Source organism: Pithys albifrons, chromosome 10 (genome assembly GCF_047495875.1).
Source record: "Pithys albifrons albifrons isolate INPA30051 chromosome 10, PitAlb_v1, whole genome shotgun sequence".
NCBI lineage: Eukaryota > Metazoa > Chordata > Aves > Passeriformes > Thamnophilidae > Pithys > Pithys albifrons.
In genome coordinates, this window is record NC_092467.1 from 1,818,376 (window position 1) to 1,842,769 (window position 24,394).

The window sequence follows — 24,394 nt, forward strand, 5'->3', positions numbered from 1 at the left end:
AAAACTGCCCCGAGGGTGCTGTTTCTCACACAGAGGAGCTGCTGTACCCACAGGGACCCCAAAACTGAGGGAAAAAGGCAGTTTCTAAAAATTATAAGATTTATCAGACTTCTTAGAGCAGACATGGGGAGCTGGGGAGGGGAAATAAGTTTTTTGGGAGCACAAAGTCCCCCAACACAGCTGGGAAAGCAAGAGACAAACAGGTGGGATGTTCCCATGTCCGAGCTGGGAGTTACTGACCCAGCTTGGGTTTTGGAGGGAAACACCCTCCAGAGGTCACTATTGTGACTGGGGTGGCAGCACCCAAGGGCCTGATGCCATCCCGGTGCTCTCCAGGTCTCCAGGGGAGGGTCCTGTGGAGGTTGAGCCGGGTGCGTGTGCTGCAGTCTGGAGTGGTGGGCTGAGTGCCCAGAGCTGCGGCTCTCCAAGGCATTGGATTTGTCAGAGAGAGGCCACAAAGGTGTAACAGAAACCAACATGAGCACAAATGGAAATGCCCTGGGATGCCAAAATTCCTCCCGGAGCAGCAGTTCAGGAGCTCCTGGCCAAGTTGGGGATCCTCTTCCATGAATTCCAACCATGCTTTTTTCCTTCATTTCAACTCCTGCCCTACACCTCCGGCTCCTCCAAAACCAGAAACCAAATCCACCAAAAATTGGACACCAAAACAATGAAAAACCAGACACCAAATCCATCAAAACTGAACACCAAATCCAAGAAAACTGGGCACCAAATCAGTGAAAAACCAGACACCAAATCCACCTCCATTTGGGCACCAAATCCGCCAACCCCAGCAGGGCTGAGCGTCGCAGCAAGGCAGGGCAGAGGTTTCCCAGCTTTGGGTATTCCCAAATCTCCTGGCAAGAGAAAAGCCTGAAGGATCCTTTGGTCACAGCTCTGTGTTGTTGTCAGGAGGAGTTCTCAGTGCTCCAAATTCAAATTGAAATATAAACCAGAGGGAGACTCAGAGTTCTGTGGTATTAAGGGCAGCTGGTGGTGGATCTTTGTCAAGAGGGAAGTTTCAGGTGGAATTCTGGGATCCTGGATCCTTCCAACCCGCCCTGGTGTTCCTCTAGGAGTGGCTGCAGATGGAGAATTTCCTCTGGGAGCACCAGTCTCGGCTGATCCCATGGGATTTGGTGTAGGCACATTGGCCATTGCCATGGATGCCAAACCTGCACCCAGAGCACAGCCAGAGCTCAGGGAAGGATTCCCATTCCCAGAGAGTGCTGCAGGAGCATGGACCACCCTCCCCAGCAAACCTCCCCCAGGCAGAGCCCAAACTGCCTCCCACCCCTCAAAGGAGGGGATATTCCCATGGGCTTCATCCCAGCATGGCCTCAACCCCCACCAGCACCTGCATCCCACAAATCCATGGGCTGTGTCCCAGGGCTTTGGCACAACCAGGAAAAGCAGTTCCCACCTCCTTAGATCTGGATCTACCTGTGCCTTCCTGCACTGAACACCAGCCCAGGATTTTGCTCTCCAGGAGAAGATGGAATGTACAGGGCATTGAAGAGGGACCTGTTGAACCATTCCCAAGGTCTGGAACCTTCACTCTGGAGACCAATCCAGTGGTGCACAGACCTCCTGTAGCACAAGAGGAAATTCTGGAGGTGGGCAAAACAAGGATCACAAGCACCTCCACCCCACTCCCCACAGGGAATTCCCAAACCTGCTCCCCCAAAACCATCCCACACTGGGGATTCCTCTCCCCAGCTCCTCCCAGGTGTCCATGGTGACCAGGTGTGGTCGGTGGGAGAGGCAGGAGGCCTCATTCCTGTTCCATCCCATTCCTGCTCCATGACATAAAAGCACTTGCCCCTGGGGCCAATCCCACTCTCCAGGCAGCCAGGCAGGGCAGGATGGGCATTTCTTAGTTGGAATCAAGGACAGTGCACCCACCAGGTGGATTATTCCAGGGGGTTTTCCAGGAAGAGGCTCTAGGATGGCTCCTCCACCCTCAGCACTCACCCAGCAGGGCAATGAGGGTGAGGAGCAGCCCCACAACGGGCAGGGTGACCCTGATGGGCACCTTTTTGTCTTTGATGCACCTGAGGCTGAAATCTGGGGACAAACTGTGTGGAAAGAGCACAAAGAGCACCCACACCATCCCCAGCTCCCTGTGGGCACCTTCAACACTTCCCAACACAGCCCAAAGCATGTGGGGAGCTGCAGGCTCAGTTTGAGGGGGTGAGGGGACGAGGGGGGCATCCAAGGACTTTTGGGGCTGCATCCCCCCTGATCCCCCCTCCACCATGGGATTGGCATGATCCCCCAGAGCCACAGCTTGCAAACACCGTCAACCTTCTTAATCCTTCCCACTCACAGCTCCCTGAGCTCATTTTAGCTGCCTACAACTCACTAAACCACAACTCCAAAACAAGAACTGGTTCTTACTGGTCCCTTCCTCTGCCCTCCACTGCAGTGACTCCATCACAGCCACTGAGTCTCACCTGTGCAAACCAAGTGAGTTCCTGCTCAGGGTGGGAATTGGGCAGTGGGAAATGCTGGATTTGGGGCACTTTCCTGCCAGAAATGTCAAGCACCATTTTCCCTTTCATCTGTTTGGGCGATTTCAGCCTTCAGAGAACCAGGACTCACTTTGTTTTCCCAGCTCACCCTTGGCTCTGCCATCTCTGTGTGCCCTGGAAAGGTTTTGTCTCAAGGACTTGCACAGCTGTGAAGTGTTTTTAGTCCTGCCCCCCAGGTCACCCCACAAGGTGCTTCAGCCCCACCTGAGCCCACCCCCTGTCTCCCCACCCTGTGCAGGGCAGCTCATGGAGCCCCCAGGACAGGGGATGGTCCCTCTGGACCTGCCTCCCGAGGGGCTTCTGCCACCCCTGGGGGGCACAGAGGGGACAGGGGCACCCTCAGCTCCTCCTGCCACCCCTGGGGAGCACAGAGGGGACAGGGGCACCCTCAGCTCCTCCTGCCACCCCTGGGGGGCACAGAGGGGACAGTGGCACCCTCAGCTCCTCCTGCCACCCCTGGGGGGCACAGAGGGGACAGGGGCACCCTCAGCTCCTCCTGCCACCCCTGGGGGGCACAGAGGGGAGAGGGGCACCCTCAGTTCCTCCTGCCACCCCTGGGGGAGCACAGAGGGGACAGGGGCACCCTCAGCTCCTCCTGCCACCCCTGGGGGGCACAGAGGGGACAGGGGCACCCTCAGCTCCTCCTGCCACCCCTGGGGGGCACAGAGGGGACAGGGGCACCCTCAGCTCCTCCTGCCATGAGCTGATCTCAGACAACACCCCGAGGTCTCAGGGCCTGGACAGCTCCTGCTCCATTTGCTCCTGGAATGGATGCGAGAGGTCTCCCAGATGATCTGATTCTCATTTGTGGACAAAGAGCATGGAAAGGTATCCCAGGAAAAGTTGTTGGAGGTCCTTGTACCTTTGGATAATTAACTTTATTTCACCCACATAAATAAAAGCAAAAAAGACAAAAGCACAATACACATAAATTCACCCCAGACTGTGATTCTGATCTGGAATACAGCTCAAAGAATATCTGCAAATAGAAGTGCTCAGATGGGGACTGCTCAAGCTTTAACTTCTTTAAATAAATTAGGATGCTGGTTGGCCAAAGAAGCCAATGCTGCCTCTGTAGCTTTAAGTGCCTTGTTTACAGATGTGGATTCAGTCAGGCATGCAAGTTGACAAAACAGAGCTGCTGTCGACTTTCCATTATTAGCACAAGGGCACGGTTGCCACGATTTTGAAGGCATGTGCTGCATGAATTTAAGTGACCATTCTGTCTGTCCATGCTGGCATCCAGAAATTAAAAGCCCTTACTCCCCAGTTACATGTTAACAACGAATGGAACCCCAGCAGTGAATGGAAATGGGGGTGGTCCTGGTTACAAAAAGTGCTGTCAGGCTTGTTCCTAATTGCTTGTGTACTGATGTGTATTTTGTGTGTGCTTCCCTGTGTGCTGACCCCTGTACACCGTATGTTGAACACTGTGATACACACATTGCACTCTCGAGTAGTGCTGTATCACCCTCGGGCTACCCCTGATCACACACTGGCACGTAAGGGGGTACTTTTAATTTATCTGATCAATGGAGCATAGAAGGGTGACAAAGTACTTACACCGTGCTGGGAATCCAGGCAGAGTAGTTATACAAAGTAACTGTGTAACACTGGATGTTCTCTATTATCAAGGCTCTCTGTTCCTCTCTGACTTGGCTGTGCCTCAGGATAGATACAAATACCCTGGGAACACAATGGTGAGGGTCTTACAGTGGGATGAGGAGGCTGAAGATGGAAGAATAGGTGGGCAGGGGTCGTAGGACCACTACCCAACAGGTGACATGCACTGACTGTTGCCACTTACGCAATGAACAGGCGGTGCTTGGCTGCCTCCCAGGCATCACCTTACACTGTGTCCTGGCCCTCTGCAGTATGATGGATGGCTGATAAACAGGGACACAGGAGTGGGGGAGCTGAGCCACACCCACCCTTGCACCCAGCCCGTGTTGGCTCCGCAGGGACGCCCGCTGAGCATGGATGGCGTCCCGCTGCTGCCGGGCCTGGCAGTGCTGGCCTGTCTGCTCGAGGGAGCATCGGGGATAGGGAGCAACCGCTGCAGCATCAACTATTTTGTATCCTTTTGTATCCTTTCATTAAGTTTTAAAGTATTTTACCTTTTTATTCTCTTTTGTAGTAAGTATTTTATCCTTTTCATTCTCTTTTGCTAGTTGGTATTGCAATAAACGATGTTTGTGGTATTTTATGACTGTGATTATCTGAATTCCGGACATATCTCCAAAATGAACTGATACAAACTCCTGTCTGTTGAAACTCTTCCCAAAGAGGATAAAGTCCATTTTAGGAATTTTCTACAAAGGCACAAATAAGCTGTATTAGTGAGTGACAGAATTAGCTTTTAGAGCTGCAAGAGCGACAGCTCCAGGTGGCAACAAAGAGTGGCTCCACGTTGGAACACTTGGAGGCTCCAGACAGGAATACATGGTGGCTCCAGGTGTGAGCATGGAGTGGCTCCAGGTGGGAACACGCAGCTGCTCTGGGCTGCAGGACCTGGGGGAGCCCCCATGGCAGGTTCACAGCCAGAGAGGGGCAGAGCCGGAAGCAGCATCACCTTTTACTCTTCCCATTCCCGAGCAGTTCCCGTGGGACCGTCCCCTGCTCCGCTCGCCCCTGCCCCGCCCGTGATCGGCCCCAGCCCGGTCCCATTATTGGTGTGTGCGCCCTCATGGTGGTTTGGGGGATTACAGGAGACCCCAAACAAAAACCCAGGACATCTCCATCTCTGGGGTCTCCATCCCTGTTCCCATTCCTATTCCTGGTGTTTCCATCCCAGTCTCGTTGTCTCCTGGTGTTCCCATTCCTGTCCCCATTCCAATTCCTGTCGTCTCCATTCCCATTCCTGCTGTTCACAACCTGCTGCTGGCGGCCCCATTCCCATTTCTGGTGTCCCAATCCCTGTCCCCATTCCCATTCCTGGGGTTCCTATTCCAGTCTTGGTGCCCCATTCCCAGTTCCTGGTGTCCCCATCCCTTTCCCCATTGTCTCCTGGTGTTCCCATTCCCACTTCCTGATGTCCACAACCTCTTCCAGTGTTCTCAGTCCCAGTTCCTGGTGTCCCCAACCTGCCCCCAGTGTCCCCATCCCTGTCCCCATTGTGTCCCTGTTCCCATTCCTGTTTTTCCCATCCCATTCTTGGTTCCCAAAGAGGAACTGCTGGATGCCAGAGAAGGGAAGCAGTATTTATTATCAAAACATGAGATTTAATTAAAGCATTGTGAATAATTGCAGATTTTGGCTTTCAGACATGAAAAAGAAGGAATTTGATCCATCAGGAAGAGGCACGGGGGTGCCAGGGTGGGTGGGAGCAGTGGGATGAGCTCCGCCAGCAGCTCCTGGCTTTCCCCAGGAAGAGGGAAGGGGCTGGATCCAGCTCCATGGATTGCTCAGGTGGTAATTCCAGCTGGGATGAGAGTGGAGGACAGAGTTACCATGTCCCTGTCCCTATCCCATGGGATGGATCCGGCTGTGGAGCCCACAGAGAGCAGGAGCCCCTCTGGAATCCATCATCATCTTGCTCCATCCATCCCACTCAGTCCCACTCTAGAATCCACCTCAATCCCACTCCATCCATCCAGCCTGATCCTGCTCTATGGATCCAGCCCTGATCGCACTCCAGAATTCTGATCCTACTCTGGAACCCTGCCCTGATCTGGAATCCCATCCCAATCCTGCTCCATCCACTATGCTCTGATTCCCCTTGGAATTCCACCTGGATCCCACTCCATACCTGCAGGGGAGCCATCAGTTCAAGCATCTGCTCCTTTGGAAAACAGAAGATCCATGAGATTCTGGCCTGGATCACAGACCTGGAACCATCCTAGGATCCATCCTGGGATCCACATGGAGAGGATCTGGATCTGGATCCAGACACACTGCTGGTACTCACTGATAGGCGCTGGTGTTGTATCCATTCCTCTCCCTCTTCCCTGTGGAAATAAAGCAGGATGAGGACTTGTGGCACAGGATCCTTGGAATGCTGTCAGGTGTATCTGTGTCCCTTCCCAACCCCCATCCCATGAGTTACCAGATCGGAGCTTCCAGACACCGAATCCGATGAGGCTCATGATGATGACCATGGCAGCGATGATGGACAGGGTGACCATCACTGGGGTGGAATTCCAGTTGGATTCTGGCTCTGGGAAGGGCAGGAGTGTCAGGAGTGGGAGGAGAACCCTGATCCCACTTCTCCACATTCCCAAATTCCCTGTTCCCAAATTCCCAGTTCCCACATTCCACATTCCCAGCCTCACCCCAGGCGAACATTCCGGGTTCCGGCATCCCGGCGTGCTCCACCCGGCACCGGTACTGCTCCCACTCCCCCGGCAGCGCCTCGATCCTGGCCCAGCTGTGGAAGGTGCCGTCGCTGTTGGGAACAACCCCGCCCCACTCTGTCTCCTGATCCCGGATTTCATCCCCCTTCATCCAGCTGATCCCGATGATCCCGGGGTAGAATCCGTAGGCGTGGCAGGACAATGTCAGGATCCCGTGTTCCTCTTTGCCGGAGACATGGACATCAGGGGGCTCTGGAATAGGATAATGGTGACATCCAACCATGGAATTCCCATGAGGATGGGGTGGCAATGTGATCTGCCCATGGAATTCCCATAGCAATGGGATGGGGCTGAGATCCATCTGTTGCAGCCCCTGATTTTGGTGGGTCTGAATGACCACCTTACAAGTTTCATTTTCACCTTAAAAGGACATGTTTCCAGCCTCAACCAATTGGAGTCAGACAATTCTACCTGGGGCGGGGTCACTTGAGGTCATGTATTACCTGTGTTTTTGAATAAACTTGGAATTTGCTTGAACATCATATTGGTGTGTGCGATCTCACTAGGACGTGGTTTGCAACAATTGGTGACACTGACGTGTCTCAGAACTTGGAAGCCACCTGCAGACCTGCCTAGAACCTTAAGAAGTGGCCCCTGAGAGCTGCTGTGCCCCAATTTTTTGGGTGCTTTGTGGAGAAGCCTCCGAGAGCTTCTGTCTCCCATAAGCTCGGGAGTCTGTTGTAGTGGCCTTGAGAGCTGCTGGAAGAGCGTGGACTGAAAGAACCACGACCTTCGAACCGGTGAGTTAAAGAAACACGGGAAATTCCAACTCGACTAAAACGAACTTATTGCTTGATAAATTTGAAAAATTAGCTCATGTTACAAAAACAAACATTGAAAGACAAGCATTACAGGAATTTTGGACTTGTGCTTTAGTTGGGGGCACTTAACCGATGCCAATTCCACATTTTCCATAGAATTGTGTGATAACGTTGGGGCAGATTTGTGGGATTTAGCGCAAACTGCACCCGAAGAATTTTTGCAGCTTATTCCATCATATGCAGCTGTAAGGAAAATGCTGTTAGAGGTAGAACGAGCCCGTAAAAACCTCGAGCTACCGGAGAGAAAAGAAAAAAGCCTCTTCTGCAGGGCAGATTTTCCCCTGAACATCCTTCTGCACCGCCGTGGGCACCGCTGCTTGTGGAACCCCCGCCGCGGTTTTCCTCTCTGCCTGTGCCATCTGTCGGACCCCCGCTGCCGTTCCCTTTGGCATCGCTGCCACCCTGTCTACAAGAGCGGAACCCGGAGCTGAGCCGCGGAGCCAGCGCTGTGCCGTTCCCGTACCCATACAGGGCACCGTCTGCTCCCGCTCCGGAAAACCCGACGGAATCACAGCAACCATGGAAACAAAGCTTTTCCACGCCATCTGTCGCCGTAAAAAAGCCAAGAAGTCGTCTTTGCACCGCCTTACAACTACCAAGAAACAGCCTATGCACAGCAAAGGAGCCCAGAGCCCACCTTTTACCTGCCTGTACCACCGGCTGCCGCTGTAGGAGCGGCCGGACCTCAGCAGCAATCTTGGAATGCCACGAGACACGTCGCAGAAAACATCCAGCCATGCCAAACCGTGAGTGACTTTTATTTATGTCCTGAATCCGAGGAAACGCGATGGGGAGTGCCCTCAGCCGAGAGAGAGATGAGGGAGGGCAGCTTTACCCCGTCCGTCCACCTTTGGCGCCGCCGCCGCTGCCGCCAATGCCCTGCGGGTACCTCGGGGCTGGGGTGCCTCCGCCGTGCTCCCCGCCGCCCCGCGGGTACGCCGGAGTCGCTCCGTTGTGGCTGGAAACTGCCGCAGGAGACATTTCCACGGGGCTCGAAACCGCGTGGCCAGGAAAACAAAGAGACCACGTGATGGAAAAGCCCACGAAATCAAACAAAGGAATTGCACGCCCTTACCACGAGGCGCAAGGACCGCCCAACCCCTCTCCCTACTGCCCGCCAATCAAGGCGCAAGTGCAAGGCGTGAGTCCCCCGCAGCCTGCAGGAGCCGGGGTATGGGAGGAATTAGCCCGCCCCTGGCGCGGATCAGTTCCCGCGCCACCCCCACGACCTCCTGCGTGGATGGATACGCCCATCGACTGCGTCATGGAGAGGGCAGAGACCCCACCCCAGTGGAGCGGAGCCAGCGGAGCGCGTTCCCTTCACTGCGTGCCATCCACAGCGGAAGTGTCCTGAGAGCGAGTTCCCGCAGCGCCGGTCGCGCAGGACACAAGCTCTGCAGCGCTGGCAGAGACTCCCTCCCCGATAGCCTCGCGCTGCCCGCAGCTGCCAACACCGACACCGGAACCCCCGGCGCCGGTAGAGACTGCCCCTGCGCCGGCAACCTGGTACCTGCAGCCTCCATCACCGACAGCCACACCCACCGGCTGTATCCCAGAATGGAGAGCAACAGCACAGCTGTTTAAAGGCACGGCACCGAAAGAAAAAGAAGCCTCTGCTTGGGACATGCTGGGGGAGCTGGGAATCATGATGGAGTAAAAAAGGGATTTGAAAGAACCAAGAATGCTGCCTTAGCTGTTTTTTCTAACCTTCCTAGAACAGGGAAGCCTCTGGTAACTCAAAAGTCCATTTCAGAAGCTTTCACAGTACAGTTAATTGAAGCCTGTGCCAGATTGCCCTTGGTAGAAGAGGAGGAAAAAGCAAAGCTACATGCCTCTGCTCTAGCCACAGCTCTTAGCAAACAATCCACCCTAAAAAGGAGGAAAAGACCCTGGAATTTAACAACAAAATCTTGTCCAGCACAACCAAAATATAGCAGAACTCAAAGCTTCACTGGAGAATGTAACCATTGTCACAGACTTGGTCACAAAGCCCAAGATTGTCATTCTAAATATAAAAAGGATGGCACTCCTCTGACAAACATGGGGTGGGGAGCTGGGCCTCCAAAAAACCAGAGGGGCTGCAAGCCATGGGGCGCAGCCAGTCAAATATCTCAGGGAAACTGGAGCCAGGCTGCCTTCCCCATATGGCAACCACAAGCAGTGGTAGCCTAGGACTAGTCGTTAATTGATGATTCATGGTTACCAATGTGATGAGTTTAAAGGAATATGTTCCACAGAATGAAGCAAACACTCCAAAGAAGCACAAGCAGTGAAAAATAATTCCGACAAGCTAACAGCTAACATTTCTCCTTTAAAGAAATGGGTTCATTCCCTGAGCCTAATAACCTGGCAAGAAGCAGCGTTAATTCAAGGAGTATTGATCCTGGTTGTTATTATGATTTGTGTGATTGTTCTTATTTGCAGGACTAGTCATTAACTGTCCAATCAAACAAGAACAGTCCAGTTCAAGAGCACGTTGTTTAGCCTGTATTTTGAAATTCTGTTAATTTTCAGTTAAAGTGCAGTTTTGAGCTTATTGCACTGCCAAGTTGCCCAGCAGGCTGTAGGGATAAGGACACCTGTCCCCTCAGCTGCTGAACATTTTCTGCAGAATGCAAGTGGTTATGTTTAGCCTTTGTGCATTTTCTCTGTAAATTCACACTTGTTTGCTGCTTTACCAAGAGTGTATAAAGTGACTGAAAATCAAAGCTTCACTCTCAGACCTCTGTGATGGCCACACAGAAGTGCTGAGAATGGACCTTGAACATAAGGAGACTTAGCTCAGCTGGACTGAACTTGCTTCTTTGCTAAGTTAAGTCACTCTGCACTCTTGGACACTTTGCACAAAGTTCAATAAAATCTGTAGTTTGTGTACAGTGGTCTGTGCGGTGACGACTGCACAAAAAGACCACAATTTCATGCGTGAAAGAAAAGTTTCTTCTTTTGCACTAGTTGTAAGTTTGCAAATTCCAAACATACATGTCTTAGTCATGTATTGGTTTGTGTTAGTTTACAAAGGTTACTGTACCTCCTTCCAAAAGTCTGTTTTGAAAAGAGAGGAGGAGGTAGGGATGTGTAACCTGCAAATACCCTCTTAAGTCTTGAATTAGCAAAATTTAGGACTTTCAAAATGTTATTTCTCAATTTTCAAAATTTTCAGCCTTTCTGTTCAAGTTGCAATATGCATGAGTCTGGATAGTATCCTAATGGCAACAATTTCCCCATTGGATAAGTAGCTAAGGAGCTAAGATTTGGGATCGCAGTGTTTTTATGTGTATTATGTTGTTTGCATTTTTGCTTTGTTCTTTGAAGCAAAAGGGGGAGATGTTGCAGCCCTGATTCAGGTGGGTCTGAATGACCACCTTACAAGTTTCATTTTCACCTTAAAAGGACATGTTCCCAGCCTCAACCAATTGGAGTCAGACAATTGTACCTGGGGCGGGGTCACATGAGGTCATTTATACCTGAGTTTTTGAATAAACTTGGGATTTGCTTGAACATCATATTGGTGTGTGCGATCTCACTAGAGCGTGGTCGGCAACATCCATCCATGGAATTCCCATACAAATTACCACATTCCCAAGTCCTCCATTCCCAAATCCCACATTTCGATGGGAATTCCATCCCCACCTTTGCGCTCCAGCGCCTCCCGCCCGTATCTCACGAATCTCCGGAGCCATTCTGGACAGGAGTGCTCCAGGTAATTTGTCCGCCTCTCTGCCACGAACCCTTCAGCTTCCCATCTCCTCTTGGTGACCTGGGCAGCGCCGTCGGCCGCCACGAAGCTCTTGGATCCCAGGTCAAAGGAGATGAAATCCCGCCCGTCGTAGCCGTACCGTTCGGATCCACGGACGGTCCCATCGGACAGGAGGTCACAGCCAGAAACCCGCTGCAGTGTGTGGAGACCTGGGGGGAAACGAACCCACAGAGACCCCTGGAATTGTGTCCCAGCCCCACAGAGCCCCACCCAGAGTGTGATGGAGACCCACAGAGCCTCATCCCAGCCTATGGATCCCCATGGATTCCCAACCAGCCCCACAGGTAACACCCCAGTCCCACAGATCTCATCCCAGCCCCACAGGTCCCACCCCAGCCCCACAGATCCCATCTTAGACCCACAGATCCCCCCCAGCCCCACAGGTCCTCCCAGGCCCACAGATTCATCCCAGCCCCACAGGTCTCATCCCAGCCTCACAGATCCCCCCAAGCCTCACAGATTCCATCCCAGCCCCACAGATCCACATGCCAGCCCCACAGATCCACATCCCAGTCCCAGAGATGCACCCCAACCCTACAGATCTCCCCCAGCCCCAAAGATTCCCCCTCCAGCCCAGAGATCTCCCATAGCTCCACAGATGGCATTCCAGCCCCACAGATACATCCCAGCCCCACAGATGCACCTCAGCCCCACAGATCCCATCTCAGTCTCACAGATCCTATCCCAGACTCACAGATCATCCCTCCCAGTCCTACAGATCCCATCCCAGCCCCACAAATCCCATCCCAGCCCCACAAATCCCATCCCAGCCCCACAGATCCCCTCACAGCCCTAGAAATGCCCCCCAGATCCCATCCCAGTCCCACAGATCCACATCTCAGCCCCAGAGATGCACCCCGCCCCCACAGATCCACATCCCAGCCCCACAGATCTCCAGTCCTAAAGATTCCCTCTCAAGCCCAGAGATCTCCCGTAGCCCCATGGATCGCAACCCAGCCCCAGAGATGCACCCCAGCCCCAGAGACCCCATTCCAGCCCCACAGATCCCATCTCAGCCCCACAGATCCTCCCAGTCCCACAGATCTCCCTCAGCCCCACAGATCCCATCCCCACAGACCCCATCCGAGCCCCACAGATCCTGCCCCCCGCTGCCCCACAGACCCCCTCCAGCCCAGAGATCTGCAATAGGACCATGGATTGCAACCCAGCCCCACAGATCCCATCTCAGTCCCAAAGATCTGCCCCAGACCCACTGATGGCCCCCAGTCACTCATATCCCCCCCCAGATCCCAGCCCAGCCTCTCATATCCCCCCCAGCTCCACAGATCCCAGCCCAGTCCCACAGATCCCTTCCCCCGACCCACAAGCCCCAACTCCAGCAGCATAGATGCCCCCCAGACCCCAGCCCAGCCCATGATCCCAGCCCAGCTCAAGATCCCAGCACAGCCCCACAAATCCCCTCGACCTTCAGATCTAAGCCCAGACCCAAAAACCTCCCCAGACCCACAGATTGCCCCCAGTCTCAAAGATCCCCCTCCGGCCCACAGATCTCTCATAGCACCACAGATCCCATCCCAGTCCCACAGAGGCACCTCAGCCCCACAGATCCCATCCCAGTCCCACAGAGGCACCTCAGCCCCACAGATCCCATCCCAGTCCCACAGATCCCAGCCCAGCCCCCCACATCCCATCCCAGCCCCACAGAACTCCCCCATTCCCAACTGCCCCCACTCACCCCCACTCTGGTTGTACCGGCCCAGCAGTATCTCCAGGTTGGCAGCATCAATGTGCCGGTTCCTCTCGTAGAACTGGGTCCGTTCATCCCAATATCCCGGCTCGGGTCCCTTCTCCATCCACGGTGTCTGCGGCTCCATCCGGCCCCGCTCGCTGTCGTAGCGCACAAAGGGGATCCCATCCAGGAACCCCATGGACATGAACTGGGGGACCCCCGGGCTGGGCTCTGACACTGCCACGTGCTGGTACCACAGGGAGTGGAGAACTGGGGGGACACAGAGATTTGGGGGGTCAGGGGGGTCACCGTCAAGGAACTGGGGAACTGGGAGAGGCAGGAAGGGGCTTTGGGGATCCCAGGGAAGTTGGTGCAGGGAGTGTTGATGCCGGGGTAGGGGGTGCAAGGGGGTCCCACTGCACAGGACTGGGGGCTCAGGGGAGCCCCAGAGTCAAGGAAAAGGAGGGTACAGGGATTGGGACAGGTGGAATGGTGAGTCCAAGAGGTACCTTTGTCCAGGAAAGGGGGGTCCAGGGGCCCTCAGGGTCAGGGAAAAGGGATCACAGGGTGGGGAGACCAGGAATGGTTGGGAAAGGGGGTGCAGGGGGATATTGGTGAAGGATAAGGGAGTGCAGGGGATGTTGGTGCAGGATAAGGGGCTGTAGGGGGGTCTCTGTGTATGGGAATGGAAATTCAGGGACGTCTTACTGGCACATAGGGGGGTACAGGAGGGTGCCTGTGCCCAGGAATGGGGGTACAGGGGGTTCCAGTGCCCAATAAGGGTGTGCAGGGGGTCCCAGTCCGAAACAAAGAAGTTTAGGAGGATCTGGGTGCTGAATAAGAGAAGTAGAGGGGTCCCCACGCCCAGGAATGGAGGTTCAGGGGGGTCCCAGTGTCAAGGAAAGGGGAGTGAGGGCACGGGGAGATGTGTGATGGAGGTTCAGGGGTCCCTGTGCCCAGGAAAGGGCAGTCCAGGGGTCCCCAGTGTTGAGGAAAGTGGGGTCTGAAGGTTGGGAAAGGCAGAAATGGGGGTTCAGGGGGGTCCCAGGGTCAAAGAAAAGGGGGACTGGGAGAGGTGGGATGGCTGGGAAAGGGGGTGCAGGGTGATACTGGTGCAGGATAAGGGGGGTTCAGAGGGGTCCTGGTGCTGAACAAGGGGGGGATACAAGGGGATCCAAGGGTAAAGGAATGGCGGTTGCAGGGACTGGGAAAGGTGGGAGGTCCAGGGAGTCCCTGTGCCCAGGAAAGGGGGGCTCAGGAGTCCCCACAGTCGAGAAAAGGGAGGTCACGAGAAGGGGAGACCTGGGATGGCTGGAAATGGGGGTCCTGGAGGTGCTTGGTGTAGAGGAAAGGAGGGGCTGGGGGCTGGGAAAGGCTGGAGTGGAGGTCAGGGGGTCTTAGGCTCAAGGAAAAGGAGGGTCTGGGAGAGGTGGGATGGTCAAGAAAGGGGGTTCAGGGGGGTACTGGTAGAGGACAACAGGGTATAGGGGAGTTATGGTGCTGGATGGAAGGTTGCAGAGGGTCCTGGTGCCAGGGAATGGGGGTGCAGCAGGGCCCCAGTGCCCAGGAATTGTAGCCAGGGGGGTTCCAGTGCCTGGGATCCCCTGCAGGAAGAGCAGGGAGTGGAGAACTAGGGGAACTGTAAGACTGGCGGTTTTGGGAGGTCCAAGGGTCAAGGAAGTGGGACTGGGAGAGCCAAGAGAGTCAGGAAAGGTCTAAGGTTCAAAGAAAGGGGGGAGATGGGACTGGGAAAGGAGAGACAGAGGGCCCAGGAGGTCCCTGTGCCCAGGAAAGGGCAGTCCAGGGGTCCCGGTGTTGAGGAAAATGGGGTCTGAGGGCTGGGAAGGGCAAGAATGGGGGTCCAGGGGGTCCCAGGGTCAAGGAAAAGTAAGGATCAGGGAGCTGGGAGAGGCAGGATGGCTGGAAAAGGGATTGCAGGGGGGTATTTGTTCAGATTAAAGGGGCTCAGGGGGGTCCTGGAGCCGGGGATGGGGTGAAGGGGGGTCCCCGTGTTTGGAAATGGGGGTTCAGGTGGTCCCAGGGCTGGACAAGGATTTTCAGGGTGTCCCAATGCCCAGGAATGGGGATCCAGGGGGTCCCAGTGCTGGATAAGGGGGTTCAGGGTGGTCCCAGTGCCCAGGAATGGGGGCTGAAGGGGCTTCCTGTGTCCAGGAATGGGGGTTCAGAGGGGCCTCTGCTCCGGGAATGGGGTCTGGGGGGGTTCCATCCTGGGAACGGAGGTTCAAGGCGGTTCCCATGTCCAGGAATTGCGGTTCAGGGGGTTTCCCGTGTCTGGGAATGGGTGTTCAGGGGGGTCCTGATGCTCAGGAATGGGGATTCAGTGATTTCTCTGTGCCCAGGAATGGGGGTTCATGAGGTTTCCTGTGCCTGGAAGTGGGGGTGCAGAGGGGTCCTCATGTCCAGGAATGGGAGCTCATGGGGGTCTCAGTGCCCAGGAATTGCAGCCGAGGAGATTCCAGTGCCTGGGACCCCCTGCAGGAAGAGCAGGGAGTGGAGAACTGGGGGGACCCTGAGATTGGCAGGTCTGGGAGGTCCAAGGGTCAAGGAAGCAGAACTGGGAGAACTGAGAGAGCCAAGAAGGGTTCAAGGTTCAAAGAAAAGGCGGGACAGGACTGGGAGAGACAAGGGGTTCAGGGGGTCCCTGTGCCCAGGAAAGGGCAGTCCAGGGGTCCCCAGAGTTGAGGAAAGTGGGGGCTGGGAAGGGCAGGAATGGGGGTTCAGGGGGTCCCAGGGTCAAGAAAAGGGGGGATCGGGGGCTGGGAAAGGCAGGATGGCTGGAAAAGGGATTGCAGGGGGGTATTTGTTCAGAGTAAAGGGGCTCAGGGGGGTCCTGGAGCCGGGGATGGGGTGCAGGGGGGTTCCCGTGTTCGGAAATGGGGGTTCAGGTGGTCCAAGTGAGGGATAAGGTGGCTCAGGGTGTCCCAGTGCCCAGGAATGGGGGCTCAAGGGGTTTCCTGTGCGCGGGAATGGGGGTTCAGGGAAGTCTCCGTCCCAGGAGTGGAGATTTAGGGAGGATCAAGGGGGTCCCCATGTCCAGGAATTGCGGTTCAGGAGGTTTCCCGTGCCCAGGAATGGGCGTTCAGGGATCCCGGTGCTCGACAAGGGTGTTTAGGAGGGTCCCGGTACTGCGGGAGGGAGTTTGGGGAGAGGGGTTCCAGTGCCCAGGAATAGGCGTTAAGGGGATCCCGGTTCCCAGGAATGGGAGTTCAGGGAGGTTCCCGTGCCCGGGCATGGGGTTCAAGGTGTTCTCGGTGCCCGGGAATGGCAGTTCCGGAGTTCCCCGCTCCGAGGGTCCCACTTACCCTCCGTCGCCCCCCCCGGGGCCCCCAGGAGTCCCAGCAGCTCCAGGAGCGCCCCCAGACCCAGCGCTGGGACCATCGAGCTGTTCCGCTGCGACCTCCCCGGCCCTGACCCGCACCAGGCCCCGCCCACAGAGCCGCCTCCGACTGAGCGATTGGCTGCGCTGTTTCCTGATCGCCAATGGCAGCCCGATTCGCCTGTGACATCATCGGTCTCCAGGAAGATCCCGGTGGCGCAGGTTGTGAGACGGGAAAGCGAAAGTGTCTGAGGGAGCGCGGGGGGGCGGGGATGGGGGAATTCACCTGGAATTCACCTAGATCTCCTTTGGGACCCCTCCTGGGACCCCTCTGGATCCCCCCGGGACACTCTGGGACCCTCCACGGCCACGAATTGCGGGACCCCCGGGCCGGGCTGGGCTGAACTTCCGCGCCCTGCGATGAAACTCGGCCTTAAACCCGCTGGTTCGGGGGCGGGATCGGGAAAGGGCGGCGGTACCGGGACGGAGCGGGACGGGCTGGGATGGACTGGGGTGGAGTGGGATAGACTGGGACACCGGGATACACCGGGACCAGGACCGGGACCCAACGGGACCAGAACTGGGGAAACTGGGGTCGTACTGGAAACAACTGGGACCACATTGAGGGTGACTGGGCTGATACTGGCATCATACTGGGAGTGACTGGGAGCATTCTGAGAGCAGATGGGACCATGTTGGGGGCACCTGAGGTCATGCTGGAGGTGACTGGGATCATACAGGAGTGAGTGGGGCCACATTGGAGGTGACTGTGAGCCACTGGACCCATGCTGGGAGTGCCCTGGGCCCCACTGGGTGGAACTGGGCGGCTCTGGCCCAGCTGGGGCTCAGGGTTGTTCTCCCCCAGGGCCCCTCGGGCCCAGCTGGGGCCGCAGTTCTGAGCCAGGGCCGAGCAGGGACCCCCCGGGTCCCACTGACACCCCCGGCCCTGCAGAGCCGAGGGACAGGGAATGGCCAGGGACAGGGAATGGCCAGGAACAAGGAATGGCCAGGGACAGGGAATGGCCAGGGATAGGGAATGGCCAGGAACAAGGAATGGCCAGGGACAGGGAATGGCCAGGGACAGGGAATGACCAAGAAAAGGTAATGGCCAGGGACAGGGAAGGACCAGGGGTAGGGAATGGCCATGGGACAGGGAATGCTGCAGGGACAGGTAATGATCCAGGCACAGGGAATGACCAGGGACAGGGACTGGACAGAGAGATGAAATGACCACGGATAGGGAATGGCCAGAAACTCAGAATGGCCAGAGAGAGGGAATACGCGAGGGCCATGTCATGGCCGGTTCCTGCCCTCGATGTCACCGCCGGAACGTTCGTTCCCCCCGTTGGCAGCGACGGCCGCTGGAGGGTCCCTGTGCCCCCCTGCCCTCAGTCCCTGCCGGCACCGCTCCGGGCCGTGTCGCTGTCACGGAGCGGCCGCTGCCCCGGGACAGGCTTGGCTGCAGAGTTTGGGGTTAAACCCGCCCCGCTGGGCCGGGGGTCAGCCCTGGACACCAGGGCTCTGCTCCAGGGGCTCTGCAGGGGATCCTGTGGGGGCTCGGCCTCCTTGGGGCATCCTCTGCTCCGGCCTGGGCTCCTCCCGGGCTACGGGGGGGTCTCTGCCCCATCCCGGGCTCCTCCGAAGGGCACAGTCGCTCCAGCTCAGGGGCACACGGAGCTCCAGCCGGGTCGGAATAGCAGCGATTCCCTGCGCTCCCGGAGCCCGGGCGCATCGCCAGGGTGGGAATGCTCCAGGGTCGGCTCCGGGCACATCGCCAGGGCTGGAAATGCTCAAGGGGCGGCTCCGGGCACATCGTCAGGGCTGGAAATGCCCAAGGGGCAGCTCCGGGCACATCGCCAGGGCTGGAAATGCCCAAGGGGCAGCTCCGGGCACATCGCCAGGGCTGGAAATGCCCAAGGGGCAGCTCCGGGCACATCGCCAGGGCTGGAAATGCCCAAGGGGCGGCTCCGGGCACATCGCCAGGGCTGTTTCCCGCAAACCGCGTGGGTTTCGGAGAGGGAGGCGGGTTCTGTACAAAGTGCGGGCGGGGGGCGGGCACTCGGCTCGGCCCGGCTCGGCCCGGCCGCGGCCCCGGCGCAGGTGGGTCCCGAAGGGCTCGCCCCCCGTGTCCCCTCCCCAGGCCCGCGGAGGGAGCGGCTGCCCGAGGGCTCCTCCTTCCCCCTCGCTCGGAGCCGGGGCCGCAGCAGCGCTGGCCCGTCCCGGTTCCGCTCGGCCCGACAGGTTTGGCCGCCCCGTCCCCGGGAGTGTCCCCGGCCGGTGGGACCGGGCTTGGAGCCCCCTGGGCTGGTGGGAGGTGTCCCCGGCGGGGCACGGGTGGGGCGGGGTGGGCTTTATGGTCCCTCCCAACCCAAGCCGTGCTGGGACTGAAACACAGGCGCGATCTGAGATGGACCGGGATGGGGTGTGGGATGGACCGGGATGGGGTGTGGGATGGAGCGGGATGGGGGTGTGGGCCAGATCGGGGCTATGGGGGCTGGGCTGGACTAGGATGAAGTAAATTGGGATTTGAGTTTATTTTTTTCTTCCCAAGATTGCTGTGCCATATCCAGAGAAGGTTTGTGAGGGGGAAGGAGGATGTGGGACTAGAGGAGCAATAATAGGCAGATTTCTCCTCCCCGTCCTGCTCCATCTCCCCTGGGCCTCCCCCTCCAGCCCAGCCCAGCCTGTGGGTCCCACCTTGGGGTCCCAGTGCCCCCCCCGGGTGTCTCCTTGCAGGGACACCTCAGGTAAGGGCTGAATTACTCTTTTGTTTTCTGATAAAAAGTGGACATTCCTGTTGGCTGTTTGGATTCCCTCTCTTTTGGTCACTGGAGAAAAGCCCCTTTGAATAATTCCCACATGCACTTGTGGACTCATTTCCCTTCCCTGGGCAGCAAAACAAAAGGCCACAACTATATTGGCCTGTAATAGTTTTGAAATGCTCTTTGGGGCACAAAAGTCCTGTATTTGCTCCAAACTCAGAGTCTTTGGGAGTATTTTCCATGACAAGTTTCTCTGCTGTTCCCCACTAGATGTTTTCTCCTCCTCTTCCTCCTCCACCTGTTTTTCACCCCAAAATGCCCTAAAGTGCAGCCTGGGGCAGCAGAAATTTGGGGCTGAGAACAGTAAAAACTCTGCATTAATTAAACCTTATTCAAAATCAAGTGTTGAGGTGGGAAAAATTATCCATTTGGTTCCTACTTTGCAGACACAGGTAGTTGGTTCTTACCTTGAGAATATTTACCTGTGGAGGAACTGCTGGGTAAGGGCTGGTAATAATTGGAATTTGTTGATATCAGGGTTTATACATAGTTTTAATTCATATGGAAACTCTTTGCAGCTGCCAGTGACCCACCAGCAGCATCCACATTCTGTGCCAGTGGATTCTTGTCCTCTTTCTTTGTTTATTTTCCTTATAAATATTCTACAAACTGCTCTCATGGGGTCAGTTTTGCTTTGCTGAACTTGTTAATTTTTAACTTTGGCTTGGGGATAGTGCATGGCCAGGGAAAGCAGGAAAAGGTGGGAAAATGTGCTGATGTGGGAGGTCACAGCAATAATGGGGCTGAGCACAGGCTGGGACAGGAAACAGTGAACAAAAAACAGCCTTGAGGAAAGAAACAGGCTTAGAAAAATGCCTGTGGGGGGAGAGTTTGGGGGATTCTCAGCTTTTTGTGGTTTTATATTTCAGCCATGAGAGCATCATGGGACAGCCCCAGGATGGAGCAGGAGCTGTGCAGGCCCTGAGAGCTCGGAGTGTTTTCTGAGATCAGCTCATGGCAGGAGGAGCTGAGGGAGCCCCTGTCCCCTCTGTGCCCCCCAGGGGTAGCAGGAGGAGCTGAGGGTGCCCCTGTCCCCTCTGTGCCCCCCAGGGGTGGCAGGAGGAGCTGAGGGTGCCCCTGTCCCCTCTGTGCCCCCCAGGGGTGGCAGAAGCCCCTCAGGAAGCAGGTCCAGAGGGACCATCCCCTGTCCTGGGGGCTTCATGAGCTGCCCTGCACAGGGTGGGGAGACAGGGGGTGGGCCAGGTGGGGCTGAAGCACCTTGTGGGGTCACCCAGGGGACCTGGGCTGAAAACACCTCACAGCTGTGCAAGTCCTTGAGACAAAACCTTTCCAGGGCACACAGAGATGGCAGAGCCAAGGGTGAGCTGGGAAAACAAAGTGAGTCCTGGTTCTCTGAAGGCTGAAATCACCTAAACCTGGCAAAGGGAAAACAGTGCTTGATATTCCTGGAAAGAAAATTCCCCAAATCTGGCATTTCCCACTCCTCAATTCCCACCCTGAGCAGGAATTCACTTGGTTTCCGCAAGTGAAGTCTCAGCTGCTGCAAAGGAGACACTGCAGGGGAGGGCAGAGGAAGGGACCAGTAAGAACCAGTTCTTGTTTTGGGGTTGTGGTTGAGTTTAGTGTGTTGTGGGCAGCTAAAATGAGCTCAGGGACCTGTGAGGGGGAAGGATTGAGAATATTAAAGATGTTTGCAAGCTGAGGGGAAGGATGAAGAAGGTTAAAGAAGGATTAAGAAGGTTAACGGTGTTTGCAAGCTGTGGGTCTGGGGGATGGTGCCCATCCCATGGTGGAGGGGGGCACAGGGGGGATGCAGCCCCCAAACATCCTTGGATGCCAATACAGCATTAGGATGCCCCCCTCAAACTGAGCCTGGAGCTCCCCACATGCTTTGGGCTGTGTTGGGAGGTGTTGAAGGTGCCCACAGGGAGCTGGGGATGGTGTGGGTGCTCTTTGTGCCTTTTCCACACAGTTTCTTCCTGGATTTCAGCCTCAGGTGCATCAGGGACAAAAAGGTGCCCATCAGGGTCACCCTGCCCGTTGTGGGGCTGCTCCTCACCCTCATTGCCCTGCTGGGCGAGTGCTGAGGGTGGAGGAGCCATCCCAGAGCCTCTTCCTGGAAAACCCCCTGGAATAATCCACCTGGTGGGTGCACTGTCCTTGATTCCAGCTAAGAAATGCCCATCCTGCCCTGCCTGGCTGCCTGGAGAGTGGGATTGGCCCCAGGGGCAAGTGCTTTTATTTCATGGAGCAGGAATGGGATGGAACAGGAATGAGGCCTCCTGCCTCTCCCACCGACCACACCTGTCCACCATGGACACCTGGGAGGAGCTGGGGAGAGGAATCCCCAGTGTGGGATGGTTTTGGGGGAGCAGGTTTGGGAATTCCCTGTGGGGAGTGGGGTGGAGGTGCTTGTGATCCTTGTTTTGCCCACCTCCAGAATTTCCTCTTGTGCTACAGGAGGTCTGTGCACCACTGGATTGGACTCCAGAGTGAAGGTTCCAGACCTTGGGAATAGTTCAATGGGTCCCTCTTCAATGCCCTGTACATTCCATCTTCTCCTGGAGAGCAAAATCCTGGGCTGGGCTGGAGTTGAGTGCAGGAAGGCACAGGTAGATCCAGATCTAAGGAGGTGGGAACTGCTTTTCCTGGTTGTGCCAAAGCCCTGGGACACAGCCCATGGATTTGTGGGATGCAGGTGCTGGTGGGGGTTGAGGCCATGCCGGGATGAAGCCCATGGGAATATCCCCTCCTTTGAGGGGAGGTGGGAGGCAGTTTGGGCTCTGCCTGGGGGAGGTTTGCTGGGGAGGGTGGTCCATGCTCCTGCAGCACTCTCTGGGAATGGGAATCCTTCCCTGAGCTCTGGCTGTGCTCTGGGTGCAGGTTTGGCATCCATGGCAATGGCCAATGTGCCTACACCAAATCCCATGGGATCAGCAGCAACTGATGCTCCCAGAGGAAATTCTCCATCTGCAGCCACTCCCAGAGGAGCACCAGTGGGGTTTGGAAGGATCCAGGATCCCAGAATTCCACCTGAAACTTCCCTCTTGACAAAGATCCACCACCAGCTGCCCTTATTCCCACACAACCACGAGTGTCCCTTTGGTTTATATTTAAATTTTAATTTGGAGCACTGGAAGCTCCTCTGGCGACAACACAGAGGGAGTCCCAGGGTATTTTCAGGCACCATCAGGGTGCAGAGAGGGACCTGCAGCAGCTCAGCCCCCAAACCCACATCAATCAGCCCCTGCTGGCAGCTCTCCCCTCCTGCCCCTCAGGGATTGCCCCTGCCCAGGAGCTGCTCCCTGCTGGAAATACAGGAGGAATCTGCTCCAGTCCCTGCCTGGAGCTGGGCTCTCATGGATTTGGGGGAGTTTTACCGTGGACTCAAGGGGGTTTTATCCCTTTTGGATGCCTCACCTTGTCCCTGCAGCAACCACACCACGATGCCCACCAGGACCAGTGTCCCAACCCCTGCAGCTCCCAGCAGAGCCCAGAACCAGTGAGGACCTGCAATGGGACCATACTGGGAGCAAGGGAGGAAGCAGCTCTTCTTCTTCTGTGCTCCCTGCTCTGCTTTTAATGCTCTGCCTCAGCTGCAGCCCCCCCACATCCCTCTGCTCAGTGAGGAAACCTCACAAGGCTCTCTGGGAGCCCAGAAAACCCACAAGGTGCCTCTTTGTTCCCTTGTCCCAGCAAAGCTGCAGAGCCTCAGAGCTCAGTCCCTCCCTCTCCTGTCTAGAGCTGCACCCAGAGGTGTCCTGGGGAGGGGGAGACCTCCAAGCCAAGCCCTGGGGATGTTTGGAGTGATCCCAGAGGTGGCTGCAGGGCCCCCCAGCCCTGCTGAGCAGGTGAAACCCTGCACGGTGTCCGTGGGCACTGTCTGTATTTTCCATCCTTCCCAAGGAAATGGGGTGAGAAGAACAAAACCTGCTGGTGCCAACACTGTGTCCCAGGCTGGGGGTGGGCAGCAAACCCTCTGGAGGGCAAAGCATTGGGGTTTGGCCACCAGCAGCTCAGGAAAAGGCACACAAGGTCCTTTTCTTCCCCAGGATTTCCTGCAGGGAAGGGATCCAGCCCCATCAGGGACATTGGCCCCTCCAAACCCACCCCCCCCAAGCAGAGCCCCCCTGGGATGGGGCAGAGGGGCCGAGGGACGTCACTCACCGGGGCCCCTCTGGGGCACAGCAGGGCTGGCACAGATGGTGGTCAGTGCCCTGTCCCTGCCCCCGGGACATTGGGATCCGGGATAACGGGGGGTTTGGCCCCTCTGGAGCAGGAGCAGAGCCTGGCAGGGGAGTGGGCTCGTGTCCCTCCAGGCTCTGAGTCGCTGTCCGTGTGTCACCGCGGCCGCAGGAGCCACAAAGAGCCACTGCCGAGGGTGAAGCTGCTCCGGGGGGTGTGAAGGGGCTGTGGGGGGACAGAGGAAGGTGCTGAAAGGGCTCCTGGAGGTACAGCCCCCACCTCCTTCTCCTCCTCTTCTTCCTCCTCCCTTTCAGTGACATGGAGTAATATAGACATTATGATGTAAATATATTACGTATTATATGTATTATTCTATAATAATTATACTTATTAAAATATTGTTATTGTATTTTAGAATATTACTAAAATACTATTTTAAAATATAGTTTAATTCTAATTATTTGATTATATTTTCATTGCATAATTTGCTGTATTTATTTATTTATATAATTTAATATATATAAAATAAAATTCTGGTTTTACGAATACTTTAATTCTAAGTATTTGATTATCTTTTCAGTATGTGATTTTTATTAGTTATCTATTTTCCTAGTTATTTATATATTTTTATACCTTTTATATATTTATATATATTATTTAATTAATTTCTTTATTTTAATAATTCATTTTTATTCACTGATAAATCCAATCTATAATTTCTTGAGTTGCGACTTATTAAATGTATTCTTAATTAAATTATGCATTATTAAATTTTTGTTGATTAACTATTATCCCACTGTGCCCTGTGCCCCCCATATGCCAAATAACCAACCCCACTGTGCCCTGTGCCCCCAGCCCTTGGTCTGCAGAGCGTTGCCAGAGGAACAGAAACCTTTGCACAGACCCAAAAAACTCAGGGAGAGGGATCAGGGCAC

At 55.7% G+C, this 24,394-nt stretch overlaps 2 protein-coding genes and 1 long non-coding RNA gene across 4 annotated transcripts; 1 reads left to right on the forward strand and 2 right to left on the reverse strand.

Annotated features, from left to right (window-relative positions):
• Window positions 1-1,072: 1,072 nt before the first annotated feature.
• LOC139676562 (C-type lectin domain family 2 member B-like) lies at window positions 1,073-4,599 on the reverse strand. The gene is given in 6 exon segments (XM_071565647.1): window positions 1,073-1,175; window positions 1,507-1,610; window positions 1,699-1,793; window positions 1,796-1,875; window positions 1,971-2,078; window positions 4,466-4,599. Coding segments are annotated over 6 exon segments (624 nt in total).
• Window positions 4,600-5,720: 1,121 nt separating this feature from the next.
• LOC139676604 (class I histocompatibility antigen, F10 alpha chain-like) lies at window positions 5,721-16,616 on the reverse strand. The gene is made up of 8 exons (XM_071565739.1): window positions 16,478-16,616; window positions 13,161-13,424; window positions 11,338-11,613; window positions 6,806-7,078; window positions 6,580-6,690; window positions 6,442-6,481; window positions 6,283-6,315; window positions 5,721-5,955 (listed from the first exon to the last, which is right to left on the reverse strand). Exons 1-7 carry the CDS (start codon window positions 16,551-16,553, stop codon window positions 6,297-6,299), a joined length of 1,059 nt encoding a protein of 352 aa, XP_071421840.1. The 5' UTR covers window positions 16,554-16,616; the 3' UTR covers window positions 5,721-5,955; window positions 6,283-6,296.
• A 1,982-nt stretch (window positions 16,617-18,598) lies between these two features.
• LOC139676606 (uncharacterized) lies at window positions 18,599-23,840 on the forward strand. Of its 2 annotated transcripts, none has more exons than XR_011698678.1 (3): window positions 18,599-18,732; window positions 21,735-21,886; window positions 22,158-23,840. It is a non-coding gene; the product is annotated as an uncharacterized lncRNA (long non-coding RNA). The 2 variants fall into 2 exon arrangements; XR_011698677.1 differs by lacking the exon at window positions 18,599-18,732 and adding an exon at window positions 19,012-19,238.
• The last annotated feature ends 554 nt before the right edge of the window (window positions 23,841-24,394 follow it).

Excerpts from the sequence above, each read along its gene's own strand:
- LOC139676604 (XM_071565739.1), bottom strand. The coding sequence starts at position 16,553 with ATGGTCCCAGCGCTGGGTCTGGGGGCGCTCCTGGAGCTGCTGGGACTC. Across the intron at positions 11,614-13,160 it reads CCGGTACAACCAGAGTGGGG|GTCTCCACACACTGCAGCGG; the intron begins GTGAGTGGGGGC and ends GTTTCCCCCCAG. Across the intron at positions 6,482-6,579 it reads TGTCTGGAAGCTCCGATCTG|GGAAGAGGGAGAGGAATGGA; the intron begins GTAACTCATGGG and ends TTATTTCCACAG.